Source organism: Eleutherodactylus coqui, chromosome 7, assembly GCF_035609145.1.
Source record: "Eleutherodactylus coqui strain aEleCoq1 chromosome 7, aEleCoq1.hap1, whole genome shotgun sequence".
In the NCBI taxonomy this organism is placed as follows: Eukaryota; Metazoa; Chordata; class Amphibia; order Anura; family Eleutherodactylidae; genus Eleutherodactylus; species Eleutherodactylus coqui.
In genome coordinates this window covers 160,831,536-160,852,938 of record NC_089843.1, presented here as the reverse complement: position 1 = coordinate 160,852,938, position 21,403 = coordinate 160,831,536, and the positions used below count along the sequence as shown (strand labels likewise).

At 46.5% G+C, this 21,403-nt stretch overlaps 1 protein-coding gene across 1 annotated transcript in view; it reads right to left on the bottom strand.

Moving 5' to 3' along the window:
• TBCK (TBC1 domain containing kinase) overlaps positions 1-21,403 on the bottom strand; it is a 233,466-nt gene that overhangs the window by 169,889 nt on the left and 42,174 nt on the right. Inside the window, exons 4-7 of the mRNA XM_066573900.1 lie at positions 6,877-6,991; positions 5,202-5,275; positions 2,636-2,777; positions 1,824-1,884 (exon numbers count right to left, since the gene is read on the bottom strand). Coding sequence (XP_066429997.1) covers positions 1,824-1,884; positions 2,636-2,777; positions 5,202-5,275; positions 6,877-6,991 — 392 coding nt within the window. The remainder of the gene's footprint in view (positions 1-1,823; positions 1,885-2,635; positions 2,778-5,201; positions 5,276-6,876; positions 6,992-21,403) is intronic.

The following is a 21,403-nucleotide window of genomic DNA, read 5'->3' as shown; positions in this document are numbered from 1 at the left end:
TGCATGTTTTTTGGTTTTGCACTGCTTCTTTCAATTGGTTGAATCATTAGGCCTTGTTAAAGGCTCTTTAGCCAGTCTACAGTATTGGCTCCATGAGCTAGCTGAACCATAATGACATGTCCTGAGCATAGCTCACAAATTACTTATCTGCTTTTATAGTTTTTATGGTGGTTTCACATCTGCGTTGGGATGTCCGGTTGGAGGTTCCCTCCCAAATCCAGCTGAAAATACCGGAATAAAGAGTGCTGAATGCAGCGCTTTTTCTTCTGTCCAGAAGCCAGGCGGACCCCATTATAGTCAATGGGGTCTGCCCAGCACTGTCCGGTTCCATCCTGAGACAAAGCCATTTGGCCGCTGGGATTCCCATTTCCACTAACAGAGCAGGAAAGCGGAATCCCCAACGTAGATGTGAAAGCAGCCTTACGTATATCAGGAAGCATACTGCATCGCCCCATTCTGTGTATGGCACTGGGTAAACTACATTGTTGGCCACCATTTCCGTGCTCAGGCTCATTAGGCGTGCTGCCTGCAGATTAAAGGGAAGGAGAGTTGCAGGTGAACAAATGTTACCTCTCCCGGCCACTAATTGGGCTTCTCCGACCCAAAGATTCTGCAGTAATAAAATATGCTGCAATTAGATGCGGTGCAGAACTCATAAATGTACGTTTCTGCAGACTGCTGAGTCTATGACTGCCGTATAGAGGTAGTGACAGGCCCCCTTTAATGAAAGCAGTTTGGGGCGCCACAAGAGAGTAAACCTTATAAAGCGTATCAGACGTGCGTGCATAAGAAACGGGAAAAATTGGGGAATAATGTATCTGCAGAGAAGTACGAAAATCTGGGGCACTCTGTAGCAGACGTGAGAACGGCATCCATACACAGGAGGGGCAGACGTATCCCTCGTATCATCTCACATAGATCGGACCATGCCTGCCTTGCTTTATAAAACACACATGGCACCGATCTCAATGGAGATCATGGGACCTCCACAATGGATTTTGAGTTCAATGAAGATGGATTTATATGGCTCTTATTCAAACCTGCATGTAACCTGTTTCCCTGAAAGTAAGACCTACCCCGAAAATAGGTCGTAGCCTAATTTTCAGGGATGCTTGAATATATAAGTACTACCCTGAAAATAAGCTACAGTACATTAAAAAATACATTACATTGCAGGCTCGCTCCAGGGCTCTCCAGCCGCTGTCTAGAAGTTCGGTGTGGTTCCCGCAGTCCTCAGCCGCTCGTACCACTTCACTTCCTGGTTACGGCAATCATAAATCCCACCTCTGAAGTGATGGCTCTGTTTGGTTCTTTGACTGCTGCTCAGCCACTCAATGCAGCACTGGATGAACCAATCACAGCAATCGCATTGGTTTATTCAGCGCTGCATTGATTGGCTGTAATTGGTTCTTCGACCGCTGCTCAGCCATCACTTCCTGGTGGCGTGATTTATTAATCTCATAACCAGGAAATGATGTTGTATGAGCGGCTGAGGACTGAGGGAAGTGCGTCGGATCTGTGGAGACCTGAACCAAGCCTGCTAGATAAGTATAATAAGACCTCCCCCTAAAAAAAAAGACCTAGTGCCTCTTTTAGGGCAAAATCTTATATAAGACAGGGTTTTATTTTGGGGGAAACACGGTAGTTAGCTTATGAGGCCCTCTCTCTAGCTGTGTGAAGGCAGGCAGGGACTATGGGGGTCTGACACCTACAGACATGAATTATACAATTAAGAAGCATAGAAGTTTAGACCTATCTGGATAAAAAGTTGTAGGTATAAGTTAACTTCAATGTGTTATGTGAGTTTGAGAATGGCCACTTACCTAATTCAAGTATTACTTTCAGCTTCTCTGATATGTCCAGGCTTTGAAATAATTTTCTTCCCTGTGAAAAGAATGGCAAATGTTATCATCATAGTACACTATATATAAATAGTAAATATATATATATACAATCACTATGAATGGAGGTTCTTTAATACATACTAAAGGGAAACTCCAACAGTGTTTTCTTTGTAAATCCTTACCTGAAATCATGATAGAATCATAGAATGGTAGAGTTGGAAGAGACCTTCCGGGTTATCGGGTTCAACCCCCTGCTCAGTGCAGGATTCACTAAATCACCCCAGACAGATATCTGTCCAGCCTTTATTTGAACTCGCCACCTCCCATGGTAACCTGTTCCACTCATTGATCACTCTCACTGTCTAATATCTAATTTCTGTCTCCTCCCTTTCAGTTTTGTCCCATTGCTTCTGGTCTTTCCTTGTACAAATGAGAATAGGGCTGATCCTTCTGCACTGTGACAACCCTTCAGATATTTGTGGACCACTATTAAGTCTCCTCTCAGCCTTCTCTTCCACAAGCTAAACCTTCCCAGATCCTATGGCAGCCAGCACTGTTCTTCTTACTTTCTGCATCACAAGAAATCCGGTGAATGTAGCCTGGTCTGTTGCAATAGTGTTGTTCCATCCTCCCATTTGCATATTCCCCAGAGGAGCATGCATGGCCTTATAAGTCTCCTCACACCTTTTAGGTGCTCTCCTTAAGGAGAGACAATACCCTTCCTGACCCAGAATTCAGAGTGACATAGGCATACAAGTTGTAGTTAGACAGCCCTCGTCTGCTTTACCTACCATACAAAGTTCAAATACAATGACACCCAAAGACCACACATCTGACTTGGGTCCGGAAGGCAGAGGTCTCTCACATTGAGTGGGATCTTTAGGCTTTACGATTCCCTGGGCAATTACTTCTGGTGCCAAATATGATGGGTATCTAAAAGAAGAAGAAATACATAAAAGCAGTTGTCTGAAATAAGACTTTTAGGACACACAAGTAATAACTGTTACCTGAGACCCACGGTCTAAACTACTCTAATCCTGTAGAATCTTTGAGAAATAATTGAAAAACGCTTTGTAAAGGTCCATTTACATGGGACGAATGTCGGGCAAACAATGCCCGACACTCATCCCTACATGTCCTCGCTCCTGTGCTGTCACATGGGAGCTAGTATTGCTGGCTCGCTCACAGAGCGACGAGGATGAGTGCGGGGTGGCTGGAGGAAGATTTCTCTTCTCGCTCACCCCCGCCCCTCTGCATGGACGATGGACGATGAGTTGAGCTATGACAGTGCAGTGTAAATAGCAGCCGCTATGTTAACTGAATGGAGAGGGGCGGGGGGGTGGGGGGAGCGAGAACTGAAATCTGCTCCTGCTGCCCCGCTGTGAGCCAGTGATACTAGCTCCTGTTTGCCCGACATTCATTCCGTCTGAATGGGGCTTTAAAAAAAAACAAAACACTCTAATGCGAGTCTAGCTATCTGAAACCCAATCACCCAACGAAGGAAAACGGACAAGAGTCAGGGTCTCCAAGCCCTTCAGATTTTAGCAGCCTTTTTTGGTCTTTATTTATTTTTTTGATTATCTTATCAAAAGCCGTAACTTTTTTTTGTTATTTCTCCATTGACATATAAAGGACCTGCTGTTTGCAGTACGAGCCGTATTCTGTTAAGGCACCACTGTGGGATACATATACTGTACTGTATAACTTTCATGCATTTATTTTTTTGGTGGGGGGGTGAAGGGGGTTTTATGTGAAAAAGCAGTGTAATTCCACTGTGTGTGTTTTTTTTTTACAATGTCCGCCATGATATACAGATGGCAATACCTTTCGCTGCTGGTCGTTGTGATTAAAACTATTTTTTCTACTGCTGCATTCAAACACGCATAAGCCTTTTATTTTTCCATCACATAGCTGTGCGAGGGCTTGTTATAGGTGTTACAAGCTGTAGCGTTCATTAGTACTATTTTGGTGAACATACAGCCTTTTGATCACAGGTAAATGAGTTACTTTGGTAGATCGGACTTTTATGGATACAGCGATACCAAATAGGCTATTATTTAATTTAGATTCTTTTATTATAAATATGTCAAAAAGTTGTTTTTTAATAGATAAACTTTTATTTTTTTTAAATAGTTAATAAAACTTTTTAAAACTGATCTTTACATTTTTTTTATTGAGTCCCCATAGCCTACATGAACTTGCGATGCTTTGATCGCTCCTGCAGTATGATGGCATGCTATAACATTACATTATACCGCGCTCTGACAGGCAATCTATCTAGCCACGCTACAGGCATGGCTTCATAGGCAACCTGCCATAGCAGCCCTGGGGGCTTTTAGAAGGCCCCAGACTGTTATGGCAACCGCACGGTGCTGGGTGCCATTTGAGACGCCCGAACATCGATTGGGGTATTTAAATGTCGCCGTCAGAATTGACAGCGGCATTTAAAGGGTCAACAGCTCTGCTCAGCAGTGTTGCTGATCGGAGCTGTTGTGGGCGGGTCTTGTTGTAAGAAACAGCCGGCACCCGTGTAGTATGGAGAGGGATTGGCCTCCGATCCCCCTCCATACATACCCCGAACCTTCGGGATGTACATGTATGCCCTGTAGCGTAAAAGGGTTAATTTTCTAATTTAGGTTTATAGGTGTCAAAAGTCCCATCTACTGAAACAGAGCTTCAAAACAGCTTTGGCACAGACTTACAAGATTACAAGCTGCCTTAATGCACTAGAATATATATATATATATATATATATATATATATACATATGGTCTGAACCTACCAGAAGCACTGCCAATTTGGTGAGATATTCATCGCTTTGTAAACTATGCTATCAGATTAGTCAGAGCAGTGTCACAATGTAACCTTTAGGGCTCATTCCCATGGCCGTATGCGTAAAACGCTGCGTGGGTCATCGTTCTACTGCTGCGGGAGCAGACGGTAAGCCGGCTGTGGCCGTGTATGGCTACGACAGCATACCTTTTAATTCTGCAATCTGTCTAATAGCGGTGTTGCTTGTGTACAGTGTTGAATACACAACCCATAGAGAATAATAGGGCTGTATGCATGTAATATGCAGTGAAATAGAACATACTGCGTTCTCTCTCCCGCTCAAATTTCCCACAATGTATATACGCTAATGGGAATGGATCAAGGAAAAGCAATGTACTTTCACTGACTCCATTCACCGCGTAATATGCTATGAAATTACGCCGGTGGGAATGAGCCCTCAGGGTGATATATACCGTACGAGGGATACAAGGTGGTAATAGCTGTGGTTTCGCAGACATTTAGGCTGTCCTGTGACTATACTGCCATCTACTGGTGCATTATATTACCGCAGGAACTAGTACTTACCCAATTGGAAAATCTACATCTGCTCCGTGATCCGTTATGTAATAAAGACCAAATTTAGCCATCTTAACGTGACCCTGAAAAAGATATATATAACATGACAAGAAATACACATCTGCAGTTGCAATTAAAATCATTCAACCCCTACCGAAAATTAGGTTTATTTGGCAGGTTTACAAACTTTCAGCCGTATGCGAAAAACCCCACAACACAAGTAGGGCCGGGCTGACACGAACGTATTTGCATGGTGTATGACGTGCGTATAATACGCGGTAAATGGCATCAATGAAAGGACATTGATTTTCCTTGTTCCACTCACGCTTGCGTATACTTATTTCGAATGTTACGTGCATAAAAAAAGGAGCGCTGCATGTTCTACTTTAGCGCGTATTATGTGCATAAGAGCCCTACTGTTCCATATGGGTGCGTTTCAAAGGCAATTACATTGCATACATGTAACGCATGTAGCTAAGAGACATGAGAAGGAAGCGGAAAAAAACCCAGGAAGCCGGTGCAGAACAGCTACGCTATACATGCACAGGCATACACGAGGAAAAACGCGTCAATAGGCAGTTCCATACACCGGTAAAACGTTGTGATTCTTAGGCAATGTATCACGATACGGTCGTGTGAGCCCGGGCTAAGAGAACAGGTGGCTTACCCAAATTTAACACAAAATGCCACTTTTACGCCGAATGCCCACGGATAGATTTTCGCAGCAGAATTTGCGGCCAGACGCTTTCCGCGAATTCTGCAGCAATGTCTGTCCATGTCGGTTAGGTTAAAAGATTCTCCTTTGCCCACGAGTGAATATCAACTGTGATTTTCCGCTCGCGGAGGGATAATCACGGCATGGTCTATTCTGTGCGGAAAATTGCACGGACGGCTACCATTGCGATACTTCCGCAGTGAGCACGGCAGAAGTATCATGGGAATCCGCGTCATGCCCTGCACTGGGCATTGGCACTGGCCGAGACACTCGCGGCGGATCCAGACAGGTGAGAACAGGGTCTCTGGGGGTCTCTTCTGGGGCACCGGGTCTGATTTTGCAGTTGGAATCCGACTTGGCCGTGGGCATGAGGCCTTAATGAATACTGCAGTGTCAGAATGATGCAAACCCTTCATGACAAGTGTCTGTAGTATGTAGTAGAGCGCCCTCTTACTGCCAAGAGCAGCTGCACATATGACGGACAGCGGCTTCTGACAGTGCTGTATCATTTTGATTGCAACTGTATCTAGAACACAAAATACACACATACAGAAACAGCGCCCCAGTTGGGAAGGGGTTAAATGGTTTAGGCACAGCCATCCGCATCGGGAGTGCCAACAGTTCTTGATAACTCGGTGGGTTAGCAGCGTTTCCCAACTCCGGTTCTCAGGGACCCCAACAGGACATGTTCTTGGCTAAACACCAAAATCGGTGTCACCTGAACATACGGCCCAAGGTGCTTCTACTGCAACCCCATATAATGAGTCAATGGGCAACCTGTGACTATGTATTATCATTAATCTATATTGTGTATATATATATCTCCAATAGCAGTGTGGGAGGGGCTTACTGGGGTATAAAGCACATATAGAATATCACATGATTAAATCCCTATGCAATATAAGAATCAACTATGTCTTTTAAAGCAAGCTGTCCAACAATAAAGGAAGCAGATGCCATGATAGTTACCTCTCCGTCCAGCAGGATACTGTGCGGGGACAGCGCCCGGTGGACAATGCGGTGGCGGTTCAAATACTCCAATCCCTGAAGGGCCTCAAAAGCAAGGTGCAGAATCTTCACAGGGCTGAAGGAGAGAAAGAGCGGGACGGGTTAGAGGAAATGGTAACAAAGGGGTTCATGAAGTGAATGTTCAACACACTACAAAGAGAGGAAGGGTAAAACCCAAGTATGTAGAGCTGCTGGGGGCTCTCTGCACGTACATCACACCATCCCAATAGTGACCACCAGGGGGCTCCGGCTTTACCCCCAGTAACCCCCATGAAGAAGTGAAGCACCTCTGTAGTGTGCAACACCGGCTTACAGGGAAACAGATCGCATTCTGCTACATGACAGCTTAAGCCAGGATTCTAACATCACCTTAAGGGGGGATCTGCTGGTGATGACCTGTACACTCCGCTGTATTACTGGTCGGGCACGCTCAGTGCCTTCACATTCTGCATGGACGACACCGTTTGTACAGTTGTGAATGTGCACTTGTCAGTAACTGGCAATTAGTTTTTGCACTCCATGGCGCCATTTAAATTAAAATGTGGAGATCTGAAGTTGGTTGGAAAGCTGCGATGGTGCAGGTGCGCAAGACATGTACTGGAGTTCAGCTTGGTGATCTAGATGGATGTGTGGAATAATGGCAATAAGTGGAAATGTTACGAAAATGTTGAAAATGTTGCCCGTTCTGCGGAATCCCCCTTTAATGAGGAGCTTGCAGTAGGTGTATGGAACGGTATCATACACCGTGCAATGCAATGACCCATCAGGCCAGTCATACTAGTCCCGTGCAGCGCCTGCTCTGGGGGACCATGTATTACGCCATATTCGGACAGCTGACGACGTTTTGGTGGCTCTTTTCTTTTCTTCTCCTTTTTCTAAATACTTTCATGATACCACTTATGATGAAAACTAAACCTTACAACTGCAACCTACTTCCTGCTATATATATATATACACACACATACACACTCTATGTAGTAGTCTAACAGGCTACAGCCTTGCTGAGAACCCCATATAATAACTGCTCTAGCATACTGCCATGGCCGCCTCCTGCTGTAACGGCTGGGCTCTCCGATATTTAACCCTTAGATGCTGCCACCAATATTCATTGTAACGCTTACTTTGTAGCCCTTTCACATGGGGCAGATCTGCCGCAGATTGTCTGTGCAGACCCTCTAAAAATCATGTCCCGCTGTAAAAGCCGTTCTGCCGCAGTAATGCCCATGTGATGGGAAACGTAGATCCGCAGCTCGTCACTTTTACACTGGATTTTTGGGGTGGATTCCACCTCTTTAAATGAGGAGTTACATTTTGCACCAAGTTCTGTGTCAAATAAAGGCCCAAGTTGATGTGTAAGTCTGCTGCAGACACGGCTCAGCAAATCCGCCCTGTGCAGACATACCCTACCAATATGCACATGGGCGAGAATCCCGTGTGAGTTTGTTGCATTGCGAGATACACATAACTCGGATGAATGTGAACTCTATTCATATCAGCCATTCATTTTCAGGTAAAAATTGCATCATGTTGTATCTTTGGGCGTCCCCGCGGAACGCCTCGCCCATTGTTTTCAAAGACACCGCATGCCGTGTGATGTGATGATCCCACTGAGCCAACGGGAAACACTCATGGTCTTTCAGCACGTGAAGCACATGAGGACCGCAGTGTCACAGAATTGATGCAAGGCGTTTTTAAATGAAAACGCCTCACATTCGCATGTAATATTACTATGGGGTTAATATTACTGACAGGGATAATATTGTTACTGGGGGGGGGGGGGTATTATTACTAAAGGGGGTTATTATTACTGGGGGAGTTAATATTGCTATGGGGTAATATTACCGATGGGGATGATCTTGTTACTGAGAGGGTTTAATGTTACTGAGGGGGGGGGGGGGATATTACTACTGGGGGGGTTAATATTGCTATGGGGTAATATTACTGACGGGGAAGATATTGTTACTGAGGGGGTTTAATGTTACTGGGGGGGGGGGTATTATTACTAAAGGGGGTTATTACTGCTATGGGGTAATATTACTGACGGGGATGATATTGTTACTGAGGGCTGAGGGGGTTTAATCTTACTGAGGGGAGTTAATATTGCTATGGGGGGTTAATATTATTAAGGGGGGTTAATATTACTGAGGGGGGTTAATATTACTAACAGGGATAATATTACTGATGGGGATAATATTATTACTGAGGGGGGTTAATATTACCATGGGGGGGGGAGGTTAATATTAATACTGGGGCCACTGTGGGGGTTGTTATTACTACTGGGGCCACTGTGGGGGTCGTTATTACTACTGGGGCCACTGTGGGGGTTGCCATTACTAATTGTCCCACTGTGGGGGTCACTATTATTACTGGGGCCACTATGAGAGTCAATATTTTTACTGGGGCCACTATCAGAGTCACTATTACTACTGTGACGACTATAGGGGTCACTATTAGGGCTCATTCACATGGGCGTAATCGTATTTCGGTTGGGCAAAAAAGAATGCAGATGGGCCCACTTAAATGGTGCGCGAATATGCAGTGAATAAACAGGTTTCCTGCGCATTCACCACGTATTTGCGCGGCCCATCACTTCAATGGCCTATTGCGGTGCGTAGGACACAACAAAATAGGTCATGCTGTGTGAGAATATACATCATGTGAATGAACTCACTGAAATCAATGGCTTCTATTCACTGCATATTATGTACGCAAATACGCATGTGTGAACGAGCCCTTACTATACTGTCTTACAGTCGGCCCTTTGAAGGTCATCATAAGCCCGATGTGGCCCTCGGTGAAAAAGAGTTTGACACCCCTGACATAGGGGATCCTGTGCGGTGAGAGAACGTGTCAGGGCGCTTTCACACACCATTATTGGGTTGTTTTTTTCTTAACTTCCTGCAGTTTTTTGAGCCAAAGCAGAAATGGACTGAGAAAGCATGGGGAATATAATGGACGGGCTTATACCGCCTTCCTGCTGGACCCACAGACTGCAGCTAAAACTGTAGGGACGTTAACCCAAGAAAATCAGTGTGCAGAAGCACCTCAAACTAAAAAACAAAACTGGGCTAGGTCAGAGAGCCAGCACACATTTGCAGTTAAGTGTCATTTACACAAATGGCCTCTTGGTGGCAGCAAAGCACCTATTTTCTGGTCAATCAGCGCTATTATTAAGAAGTTCATATTCTGGAGCCCCCATATGTAAGAACGTACTGCTGTAGAGGACTTGGTTGGTTTACTGAGGACCGCTGTTGTGGCCCAAATACCCACATTGTAGACCAGACTTGTACATTGTAGGCTTCCTAGCAGGAAGTATCATTTACGGACACAACCACCATCATAGTACTGAGACGATGTGCAATATACCGTACCTAGCGCACCCCGGATAGTAACATTCACACCTCCTATTATCATGTGCCCAAGTGAACCAGCTGGTGACGCCATTCTGCATACTGGCAATCGCGATATCGTTGCGAGAAAATCGCGGCAAAATCTCACCTTCTTTCCCGCGATTTTTGAGCGCCCGCAGTACTTTCTCACAAATCATCGCCGCCACTTGAGATTTTATCGCACGTTTTTTTCACACAATTCTGCAGCAATTTTTTAACGTGACAGTCAATAGGACTTTCTAATGTTAAAAACGCATCGCACGACAAAATACAGGTTCGTGCATTGTGATTTGATGAAAAGGAGGCTCTATAGGGAAACATGGGAGAAAAAAAAACGCAAAACGCCAAACGATAGGACATGCAACTATTGCATGAGTGAAAACATCCCAAATGTGAAGAAAGGCATTGAAAATCACTGGTTTCATAATTCTGCGTTTTCCCTCACTCTCGCGTCGCATGAAAATCGTACGTTTTTCCCACGAGTGTGATTGCGCCCTGATGAAATCTTTATAAACGGTCTGTATTCTGTCGCACATCTGCACTCTGCAACCCTAACAAAAAAATCTAGTGCTAAACTGAAGTTTCTGCCGCTGATTACACTCCACCAGCCTGCTGTTGGCTATGGGCAGACATTTTTATTAGGTTCCCCCCCATATTGTTGCTTTATAAACTCTTTTATTTAAGGCGCCCACTTGACATTTGAACAATGCTTTGGAAATCAAGTTATGGGTGAGGAGGGGTGTAGCTGCTCTTAGTAGGTGTGAGGAGAATTATAAGGCCATGCAAGCTCCTCTGGGAAATATGCAAATGAGGAAAATGGAATAATACCTCTGCAGTGCCACCTATTGGAAGGCAGCATTGCTGCAAATCAGTGTCAGACCCTTTATAACAATCAGTGTTATAAAGCCTTGTATAACAAGTCTAACATTGATTTGCAGGAATGCTGCCTTCCAACAGGTGGCGCTGCAGAGGTATTGTTCCATGTTCCTTATGTGAGTATTGCCAGAGGAGTGGTACTTTTCTGTGGCCAAGAAGTACATAACTAGATGATCAGAACTTCCAATACCTGATGGACCGCAGTTCATTTCAGTTCAAGGGAAGCTGCCTGCTAGGAGCTGGGGGGGGTCTAGAGCATTGCTAGGGTTTTGGTCAGGGCAGTCTGCGCCCCCCTTGAAAAGTATGTTTATTCTTCACCATTAATTGTTTATAATTAAAATCTTGCCCCAATCCTGCGTTACAATCGGCATTAGGCCTCATGTCCACGGGGACAGACCGGAGCGGGTGTACCATACGCGTGATCCGCACCCCATAGGGATGCAATGGACACCCGCAGGTAGTTAAATACCTGTGGATGTCATTTTCCCCTGAGGCGTGGATTGCGGGAAAACACCCGCAGCATGATCCATTTTAGTGCGGGTCTCCCGCAGGCTTCTACTGAAGCCTATAGAAGCAGTCTGGATCCGCGGCACACCCATAGCTGAATTCCTGCTCTCTGGTGCGGGAGTTAAAAAAAAAAAAAAGAGTGCACGGCGCATGTGTGCGGCACGCTGCCGGCGCGCCGAGCACATTCACTGGGCCGAAGAAAGAAGATCCGGCGGCGACGGAGGGAAGATCTGCAGCGTCCGGACAGGTAAGTAATTCTTCTTTTTAGGCCTCATGTCCGCGGGAAAGGAGGGACCCGCTGCGGGATTCTGCATGAAGAATCCGCGGCGGGCCTGATTTTCCCCGTGGACATGAGGCCTTACAGTCTTTTCTGCAGTCACAATTTTGTGCGCTAACATCCCGCAGCACCCCTTGCTGGTTCAGTGTCTGCATAGCGCTCGGATCCTAGGGGTTACCCACTTTCCACCATTCATCTATATTCTTCCATCGGTCCTCCGTGGCGGTCACTAGTTCGCCGCCTCGCGGCCCTGTTACAGCAGATACTAGGCTGAAGCAGTATTTTTGTTTTATTGTCTGCCGGAGTGAAAAGACAAGGTGATACGTGCAATATAAATAACATGTAATCATACTGAAGGCATCATAAAACACTTCGCAGCGTTCCAAAACTGAGGTAACTTAATAAAGAGATGTAAGATCCTGGATTCTGATATTACGGCTCCGACCGTCATGCTTCACTAGCCAGAATCACTATTTCCTATTCGGGAGTCTGATGGTGGCCTGCGGACCACCAAGCCCTGAAGAACGGGACATGAAAGCCCAGAGTATCCAGGTGATGCTGGTCGGCAGCCAGTCACAAGCCGCTCTCATTTCCCGGACCCTCCAAGGGCGATCTATCACTAATGCCTTCTGGATAATCTATAGAGTCAATGCTAAACACATGTGCGCCGGATTTGCTTAGATTCCCCTTTATTTCCTTCTGAGGACCAGTAATAGAGCAGCACACACTAATATGGGAAACATTTCCTGCTTTATTGTTGTGGATTGTATAATAATAGAGCGAATGTTGCAACAATCTATTCTCAGCAATGGAAATGGGAACGTTCAGCCCAAAACGTGATTATTATGTTCCCGTAATCCCATCAGACCTGCAGGAATGTCTATACATTAAGCTGCGTGCAGACAGAATATAATCAGCCTCTGTGGCCGAGAACTAGGGCTGTTCTGTATCCCTGCATTCATAACTAGAGATGAGCGAGTATACTCGCTAAGGCACATTACTCGAGCGAGTAGTGCCTTAGCCGAGTATCTCCCCGCTCGTCTCTAAAGATTCGGGGGCCGGCGGGGGAGAGCAGGGAGGAACGGAGGGGAGATCTCTCTCTCCCTCTCCCCGCCGCAACTCACCTGTCACCCGGGCCGGCCCCCGAATCTTTAGAGACGAGCGGGGAGATACTCGGGTAAGGCACTACTCGCTCAAGTAAAGTGCCTTAGCGGGTATACTCGCTCATCTCTATTAATAACGCTTCAGCACAGGAAGTCTATGGGGCCGCTGCACCGCTCCTCATTGTGGACCAGATTACTAGTTTTACCAGGACTTCCTTGCAGATCACTTGTCCTCCAAGAAAACATGTATTGGGGCAACTCGTTTACCCTGACAAGTATATTCCGGGTCCTGCTTGGGTTCCTGATCCACATAACGCAAGGCTTTGGTTGGAACCTCACAGACTTCACTTCCCCCAAATATTTTACAGCAGATCACAGAAATTCGTCACTTTTATAAACAAGTGAAGTCTATGGCAGCCGAATGACCAGAGCTGCAGCACAGCCACGTACATCAGAACTGACGAGAAGTTTACAATCAGTGTCAGGTGCTGGTACCGTATACATGCAGTGCTCTGCAGTCGCTCCCACCCAAGGACTAGCTCGGAGTAAGTCTAGCGTCGGGTAAAAAACTTTTTCTCTTCATTAAACAATCCAGACAGACACGGAGGATCAGGGAGCGTGTGCCGTCTTACATGTTTCAGGATTAAGGGCAACATACTTGCCTGAAACATGTTAGACAGCACGCGATCCCTGTTCCTCCATGTCTGTCTGGATTATTTAACCCTTTGCAATCCAATTTTGGATTTAGGGTTTCCTAGGGGATTTTCTCTTTCTGCCATTATACAGTGGCGCCATCTGCTGACTAGAGCCAGTACTGCGGTATGGGACATGCTGGAGAGGCCCCTGACAACAGAGTGGTCAGTAATGTACAGTAAGAATACCCTGTCGGACGTCTTCCGACATCGGAGCCGTCTGGCCTTTAATCAGAATGTCTTCAGACGTCAGACAGTGGATTGGAAAGGGTTAAGACCCAATGCCCACTGACAGATTATCACTGTGGAAATCGTGGTCAGACGCCCGCCACAAATTCTGCAGCAATGTCTGTCCATAGACGTGCTGCGATCAACTGTGATTTTCCGCTGGCGGGGGAGAATCGCAGCATGTTCTATTTTGTGCGGAAAACCATGGCACAGATGACTTCCACTGCAGTCAAGGGCAGCCGTCCATCCTGCAATATTCCATGCAGTGGGCACAGCGGAAGTATAACATGAATCTGCGACACTGCCCTGTGCATACGTGCCAGCTCGCCGACCGAAACATTCACAGCAGATCCGAAGAGGTGAGAGCGTGGCTTGGCCACAACGGATCGGCTGCAGTGTGGGTATGAGATTCTTGCAAATCTTGTCCACTTTGCTGGCTAATCTTGCGATTAAAGTCGCAGGTGGAATTCCTCGGCAATTACGCCCCATGTGAACCCAGCCTGAGGGTATTTGTTCTGCACCTCATTGATTTCAATGGACTTTTTATGACATTGGTTGGCTCCTAAGCATCAGGTTTAGAGATGAGCGAGCATCCTCGTTAAGGCGATTTACTCGAGAGAGCATCGCCTTTTTCGAGTACCTGCTGGCTCGTCCCTGAAGATTCGGGGGGGCCACGGGGATGAGCGGAGGGTTGCGGAGGGGAGCCAGCAGGTACTCGAAAAAGGCGATGCTCTCTCGAGTAAATCGCCTTACCGAGTATGCTCGCTCATCTCTAATCAGGTTTCATTTTTGAATGGGTAGAATAATACAATCTGCAGCACTATGCTGCTTATTAGGAAAGTAAGAGCAGTCAGATTCCATTAGGCGATGGACCCATTATGATCGACAGGATCATGCTGGGGTTTTGATCCCTTACAAAAATGGATCAGACAGAAATGCTTGTGAATGTGTGTGAAAAGGAAGGCGTATGTAGGGAATAATATTCAGAAGCGGGCTGCAGGGAAATCAAATACCTCCTGCCTCCCCTCTCAGGATGGCTGGTAAAATACTGCACCTTTCCAGTAAAAGAATAGAAGAGGCGCTGTAATAATACTCATCAGGGGGTAAGTGCAGATGTCCTGCAGCTCTGGGCAGAAGTACGGTGGCAGAGGTGACAACCCAGCCAGGAGGTGACAGGGACATGGTGCCACAGGGGTAGGAAGGGTGAGAAGAAGGTCTCCTGTAATCCCGCTACACTGTTGCCCACTCACTCAGCTGTAGGGTGTTGGGGTCCTTTCTCGTTTGAGCGAGTGACTGCCCGGCTAACTGATTGGCTTTTCACAGTCTGTAAGTCTCTATAAGCGGATAGGAGGTAGTGAACGATAAGTGAATGAGCCAACTATGCCTGTATAGAATGATGAATGTAAAGCGTACGATTGGCTGCGTTTCGACCACAAGTATTGTTCACTTGTGCTCGTTTGAACAATATTTGTCTAAAAGCGCCCTAATCCAGTGATGTCTCCACCTACAGCCGCCTAGGGATACAATACTTTCAGCATACAATGGTACTTCACGGTTCATTGTAACTCGAAACCAGGTTCAACATACATCACAGATAGCCCGGATCGGCGCCATTTACACTTTACACTGGACAAGCCAGCCAATCAGCACAGCCCTTTCAGTGAAGTACATGCACTGATTGGCTGCCTGGGAGCGCCTCTCCAGTACAGTGTGGTACTATTTTTCTGCTACATTGTGTTCTGTAGATTGTAGAGGACCCTTAGGAAACTCTTATCCTCATCACAGAAAGTCATCTCCATCCGTCCTTTATATGGAAGGACTGGCTTTATCTGGAGGTCCTCTACTTCATTTTGTATTACTTTTGGTTGATATTTTGGAGGCTTCAGAACATTTCCATATAGTTATGGTTTCAACATACAATATTTCCAATATACAAGGTTATCTAGAAGCAAATAATATTGTATGTCGAGGGACTGATGTATTAGCACAAGGCTACCTCTGATCAAAAGATGTGGGCATGTGACCCATGAGCGATGGCCGATGCAATCTTCTGACTACCGAATTCCCATGGTGCATTGGCAGTGTTAGACTATTAATACACCCTGTATACTCTCCCATTGGCCAGTGTTGCTCATGTGATCAGTGCTGGCAAATCAGAGAGCAGTGTGCAATAATAGTTAGATAGAAATTTACAGTGGTCGTCGCGGATGGCTGAAAACTGTAACTGAGATTAGCGATTCGGGCGGACAGCAGGGAAGGGTAAGTGCAGGTAATATACTGCCTGTCCCCTCCGGTCCCGGACAGAATGCTGTCCTGAAACTGGAGGGTCACTTTAAGACAAAACAGCAGCAACGTTGTAAAAAACATTTTTAGCCTATTTTCTGGAAGCGCTTTTATTATCCTTTCTCCTTGTAACCTTTTCCTGCGGCCGGATCTCCGGCGCTCCCTCGGGCACGCATGTTTTGTTAAAGAAATCAACTACAATTTTTAATACAAAAATGAATCATTGCTGGTCCATAAAATACTAAATCTTCCTTACGTTGAGGAGCGGTTGGGAGCCGGACAGCATTAAATAGCAAAAAACAACCCAACGGCCACAATAATCTTTCTAATAACCTAGAACATAAATCTTTGGTCGGAGAAAACTATATATTCCTATTGTTATCACTCTTAGAGTTTTGTCCAGTCTTGATGAACGTCATCCAGCATGAAAACTCTAACAATGCTGATATAGAACTTACCCAGCTTTCCACAGACCCTGAGTGGCATATAGAGATGTATTGTTATGCTGGCACACCCTCTTTTTACCCCTTTTCTACTGCTAGGCCCGTCTTGGAGTCCGCCTGAGGGTGGTTTCACACCTGAGCCCGGGGTTCCGCTGTCCAGCTCCGTTTGGGAAGCAGTGAAGGGGAATCCCCATGGCCGAATGGCTACATCTCTGAGCGACAACGAACTGTGCAGGACGGACCCCGCTGACTATAATGGGGTCCATTCGGTTCCCGCTCAGCTACCTGGCCTTAAGCCAGAAGAAAAAGCGCTCTTGCACATGTGATGTACCGGGGAATGCGAGGAGTCCTTATGTAAAAAATACACCTCCCATCACTTGTGAGGTTGTGATCAAAGCCGCTTTCAGCCGCGTTGGAGGAAGTGTTTCCTATTGTTTTCAAGGGCAAACCTCGCATCACACTCGCATGCACATCGAATGCCGTGTGATGCTTTTACAGCCCCATTGAACACAATAGGCGTTATGTTCTAAGAGAACACCCAAAGAAAGGATACACCGCAATTTTTTCACACATTGTGGTGTGGGAAAAATAAAAAATAATTAAAAATCGCTCATGTATATGACCCGCATATTTGTGCGTCTTGTAAAACCCAATTTTGTGTGATTTTCACGGCCGTTTGAAAGCAGCCTAAGTCAGCTTGAGGTAGAGTGGTCTCAGTAATAGTGTCCGCTATATTGGCTGCAATAGTAAGAGAGGCCCCTATAGTGGCATAAGTAGTAATAGTGTCCCCAATATTGCTATTAGTAGTAATAGCACCCCCTTGAGACCAATATACTTACCTCCTTGTCGTCTTCAAAGCGCCGCTACTCCTCTGCTCTGCTGCGGGCAGACGTGTGCGTCCAGGCTCCTCCTTCCTTCTATGGAACCAAGGAGGAGAGGCAAGGGGAAGAGGAATCCGGCTGCACACACTGCCATCAGTTTGTGCACCCGTAGCAATGCCACTGAGGGATTACCAACTGGGATGCTGTGGTCCCCCAGCTGGTAATCACTTTCATAGTGGGTGTCAGGGCTCAAACCCACAACCTCTTGTGGCAGTCCTCTCTGATAGGTTATCCAGGACTTGGACAGTTTCCTTGTTGAAACTGAGCCTTGTTCTGCATTTCTCAGTTACCTAGTCTCTGCCTTAGTCCTGACCCCGCCGCTGTTCCCGATTACCCTTCCTATATAAGCCTAGCCCTGCCACTCCTTCAGTGCGTGATTATTGTGTTCCACCACCTTGATCAAGCTCCTCTTCCTCCGGCTGCTCTACAAGCATACCGATACGTACTGCTGCTGACCTTTGGCTTTCGTCTCATCCATTTGTACTGCATACCGTGACTTCCCTATAATGACTCCCGGCTATTCTGACTACTTTCCAGTGACTACACCTGCGGCTCCAATCCAGCATCGGTAAGACGCGACATTGATAATGAGAAAGCTTACAGCCAAGTGGATACCGAAACTTTTGACAACTAAATAAAAGAGGAGACGTGTGGAGACATCATTGGCTGTTTTGGAGCATTTTGCAAGAAATGAGTCAGATTTCCTGAATAAACTAGTAACTGGTGATGAGACATGGATCTACTGCTATGATCCAGAGACAAAGGAACAGTCTAAGCCATGGGTCCCCAACCACCAGGCCGCGGGCCGTTATGTGGTTAGCGCCGGTCCGCGGAACTTTCCTCCTAAACACAAGGCCCGCGGGCCGAATCGCTATGTGGCCCGTGGCGTGCCGACGCCACTCACCACTGAGGCGATTACCAGCGGGGGCACCGCAGCTCCCCACTGGTAATCGCGCTGGTCTCGGCGCACACTGACGTCAGTGTGCAACCAGGGTCCTCCTCCCCGAGTCCCCTGCTCATTAGTTCCGCAGGAGAGGATTCGGGGAGGAAACGTGCAGAGCTGAACACTGATGTCAGGGCAAGCAGAGAGGGACCAACACTGACAGCAGGGAGGAGGTAAGTATATGGGTTGGGGGGGCTGGTTATTACTGAGGGGTTGGTGCTGCCTGTTACTGGGGGGGGGGCTGCTTACTACTGGGGGGCTGCCTGTTACTGGGGGGGGGGCTGCTTACTACTGGGGGGAGCTGCTTACTACGGGGGGGGGGGCTACTTACTACAGGGGGGAGCTGCTTACAACTGCGGGGGCTGCTTACAACTGGGGGGACTGCTTATTACTGGGTTAGGGGCTGCTTACTACTGGGGGGGCTGCTTACTACTGGGGGGGCTGCTTACTACTGGGGGGACTGCTTACTACTGGGGGTGGGGCTGGTTATTACTGGGGGGGGTTGGTTATTACTGGGGGGGGCTGGTTATTACTGAGGGGGCTGGCTATTACTGAGGGGTGGGGGCCTGCTTATTACTGGGGGCGGGGGCTGCTTATTACTGGGGGTGGGGGCTGCTTATTACAGGGGGAGGGGCTGCTTATTACTGGGGGGGCTGTTAATTACTGGGGGGAGGCTGCTAATTACTGGGGGGAGGCTGCTTATTACTGGGGGGGGAGATAAATTATATGCTGCCCTATGTGTGTGCTGGGGGGGAGATAAATTATATGCTGCCCTATGTGTGTGCTGGGGGGGGAGATAAATTATATGCTGCCCTATGTGTGTGCTGGGGGGGGGGGGAGACAAATTATATGCTGCCCTATGTGTGTGCTGGGGGGGGGCGATAAATTATATGCTGCCCTATGTGTGTGCTGGGGGGGGGGGGGATAGATTATATACTGCCCTATGTGTGTGCTGCCAGGCGGGGGGGGGGGGGGATATATTATACATCCCTATGTGTGTACTGCCAGGACATTCTAAATGTCATAATTGAATAAGTAGGCACTAAACTCCAACCCCCTTCATAACCCTGCCCCATATAACCAAAGCCTCGCCCATGTCCCACCCAACCCTGCCGGGCCTTGTAAAAATGTTCTTGCTTGAAGCCGGTCCCTGGTGCCAAAAAGGTTGGGGACCACTGGTCTAAGGAATGGAGGCACAGTGGTTCCCCCAGGCCAAAGAAGTTCTGTGTGCAAAGGCCAGCACAGAAGCAAATGGCAACCGTTTTTGGAATTAGAAGGGAGTTCTGCTTGTGGACTACCTCCCAAAGGGTTCAACCATCAATGCAATATATAACTGTTCATTATTGACAAACCTAAGGCAAAATATTAAGGAAAAACGTTTAGAAAAACTCCGAAGGTGTCATCCTGTTGCATGACAATGCCCGTCACACACTGCAGGTGCCAGTATTGCAAAAATGACCTTGTTAGGCTGTCAACTGATGCCCCATCCACCCTATTCGCTTGAACTGGCTCCATTAGACTACCATCTGTTCCCAAATCTCAAAAAACACCTAAAGGGACAACGGTTTGGGAGTGTTTTGGAGGCAACTAATGCTGCAAATGAGTGTTTTGACCAGCAGTCGGAAGAATTCTATTCAGGGACTTAAAAAGCTGCAGGAGATGTCGCAAGTGCATTGGCATCCTGGGAAAATATGTGGAATACTGTGGCAGTTTCAGCTTGCTATCTAAATTTTTTTTCTAGGTAAGGCTCAATACTCATCAGCACCCCCTGGTATTGGTATGAATGTAGGTGGAGTGTTTAACTAGTATGTTGTAGCAAGTTATCATACCATACTTTCTGAATCAGCCCACTTTCATTTACTGATAAATAGCAAAGGGCTGGTGAGATGGCAAATGCGCAGAGCCTTGGCTATACCACTTTTATAAACCTGGCAATTACTTATCTGCTTCTTTACTTTTCTGTGATATGCTCGAACCTAATCGTTACCAACTGTACAATTGATTGTGTATGCTATATGATATGCTAGGATTATATGGTTTTAAAATTGGAAAATTTTATAAAAAATTACCAAAAAAACCCCAATGAACATAGCAGGGACATGCAGTGTCCATAGATTTGTAGGGTCACACAGACATGATTCAAGCTACATTGGCAGTGTTCTAACACCAGGGAAAACCAAAGGCAGATTGGAGGTGTAGAACCTCTTTAAAGCAATTACTTAAGGAAAGGAGATGAAAATGATTCATTGGACGACATGAGCCACTTGTTTGTGAAGCCATGTTGGCTCGGTGTTCCAGTCCCAGGTCCGCTGGAGATATATTTATCGCTGGCCTTTTACTGGCTTCTACCCTCGGTGCTTGCCAGGCCTTTCTTTATCTTGGACGCTAACATTTTGCCTTCATGCTAAAAGCTCCCCATTCTGATTCCAGCTCGGTAATTTACTGCCGTCCTTCCTTCCTCTCCGTTGGGTTGATCGTGTCCAGTGCTTTCTTTCTGAAAACAATGTCTGCATTCGATTCCAAGTATGTCAAAAATTATTGCTTATATTTTTGACGCATTAAAGAAAAAAAAACACAAAACAGCTCCAATATATTTTCAGGGGCCGTTGTACTTGGAGGAATAATAGATATGTAGATCTTGTTGACAAGATGATGGAGATATTGTAGAGGCTTTATTCTGCATAGTTGTACAAGGCACTGATAATTTAGGAGCCAAAATGTTTTATGCCAATGATTCCGACTCCTCTTTCATTGTATGAACAGCGCTCATTGGCAGTGCCGCTGCCTTTACTGGTCCCAGTGATCACATGACCACTAGAACAACGATCATGTGATGGAGTTACAGGTGTAACTAGATCCAACATCG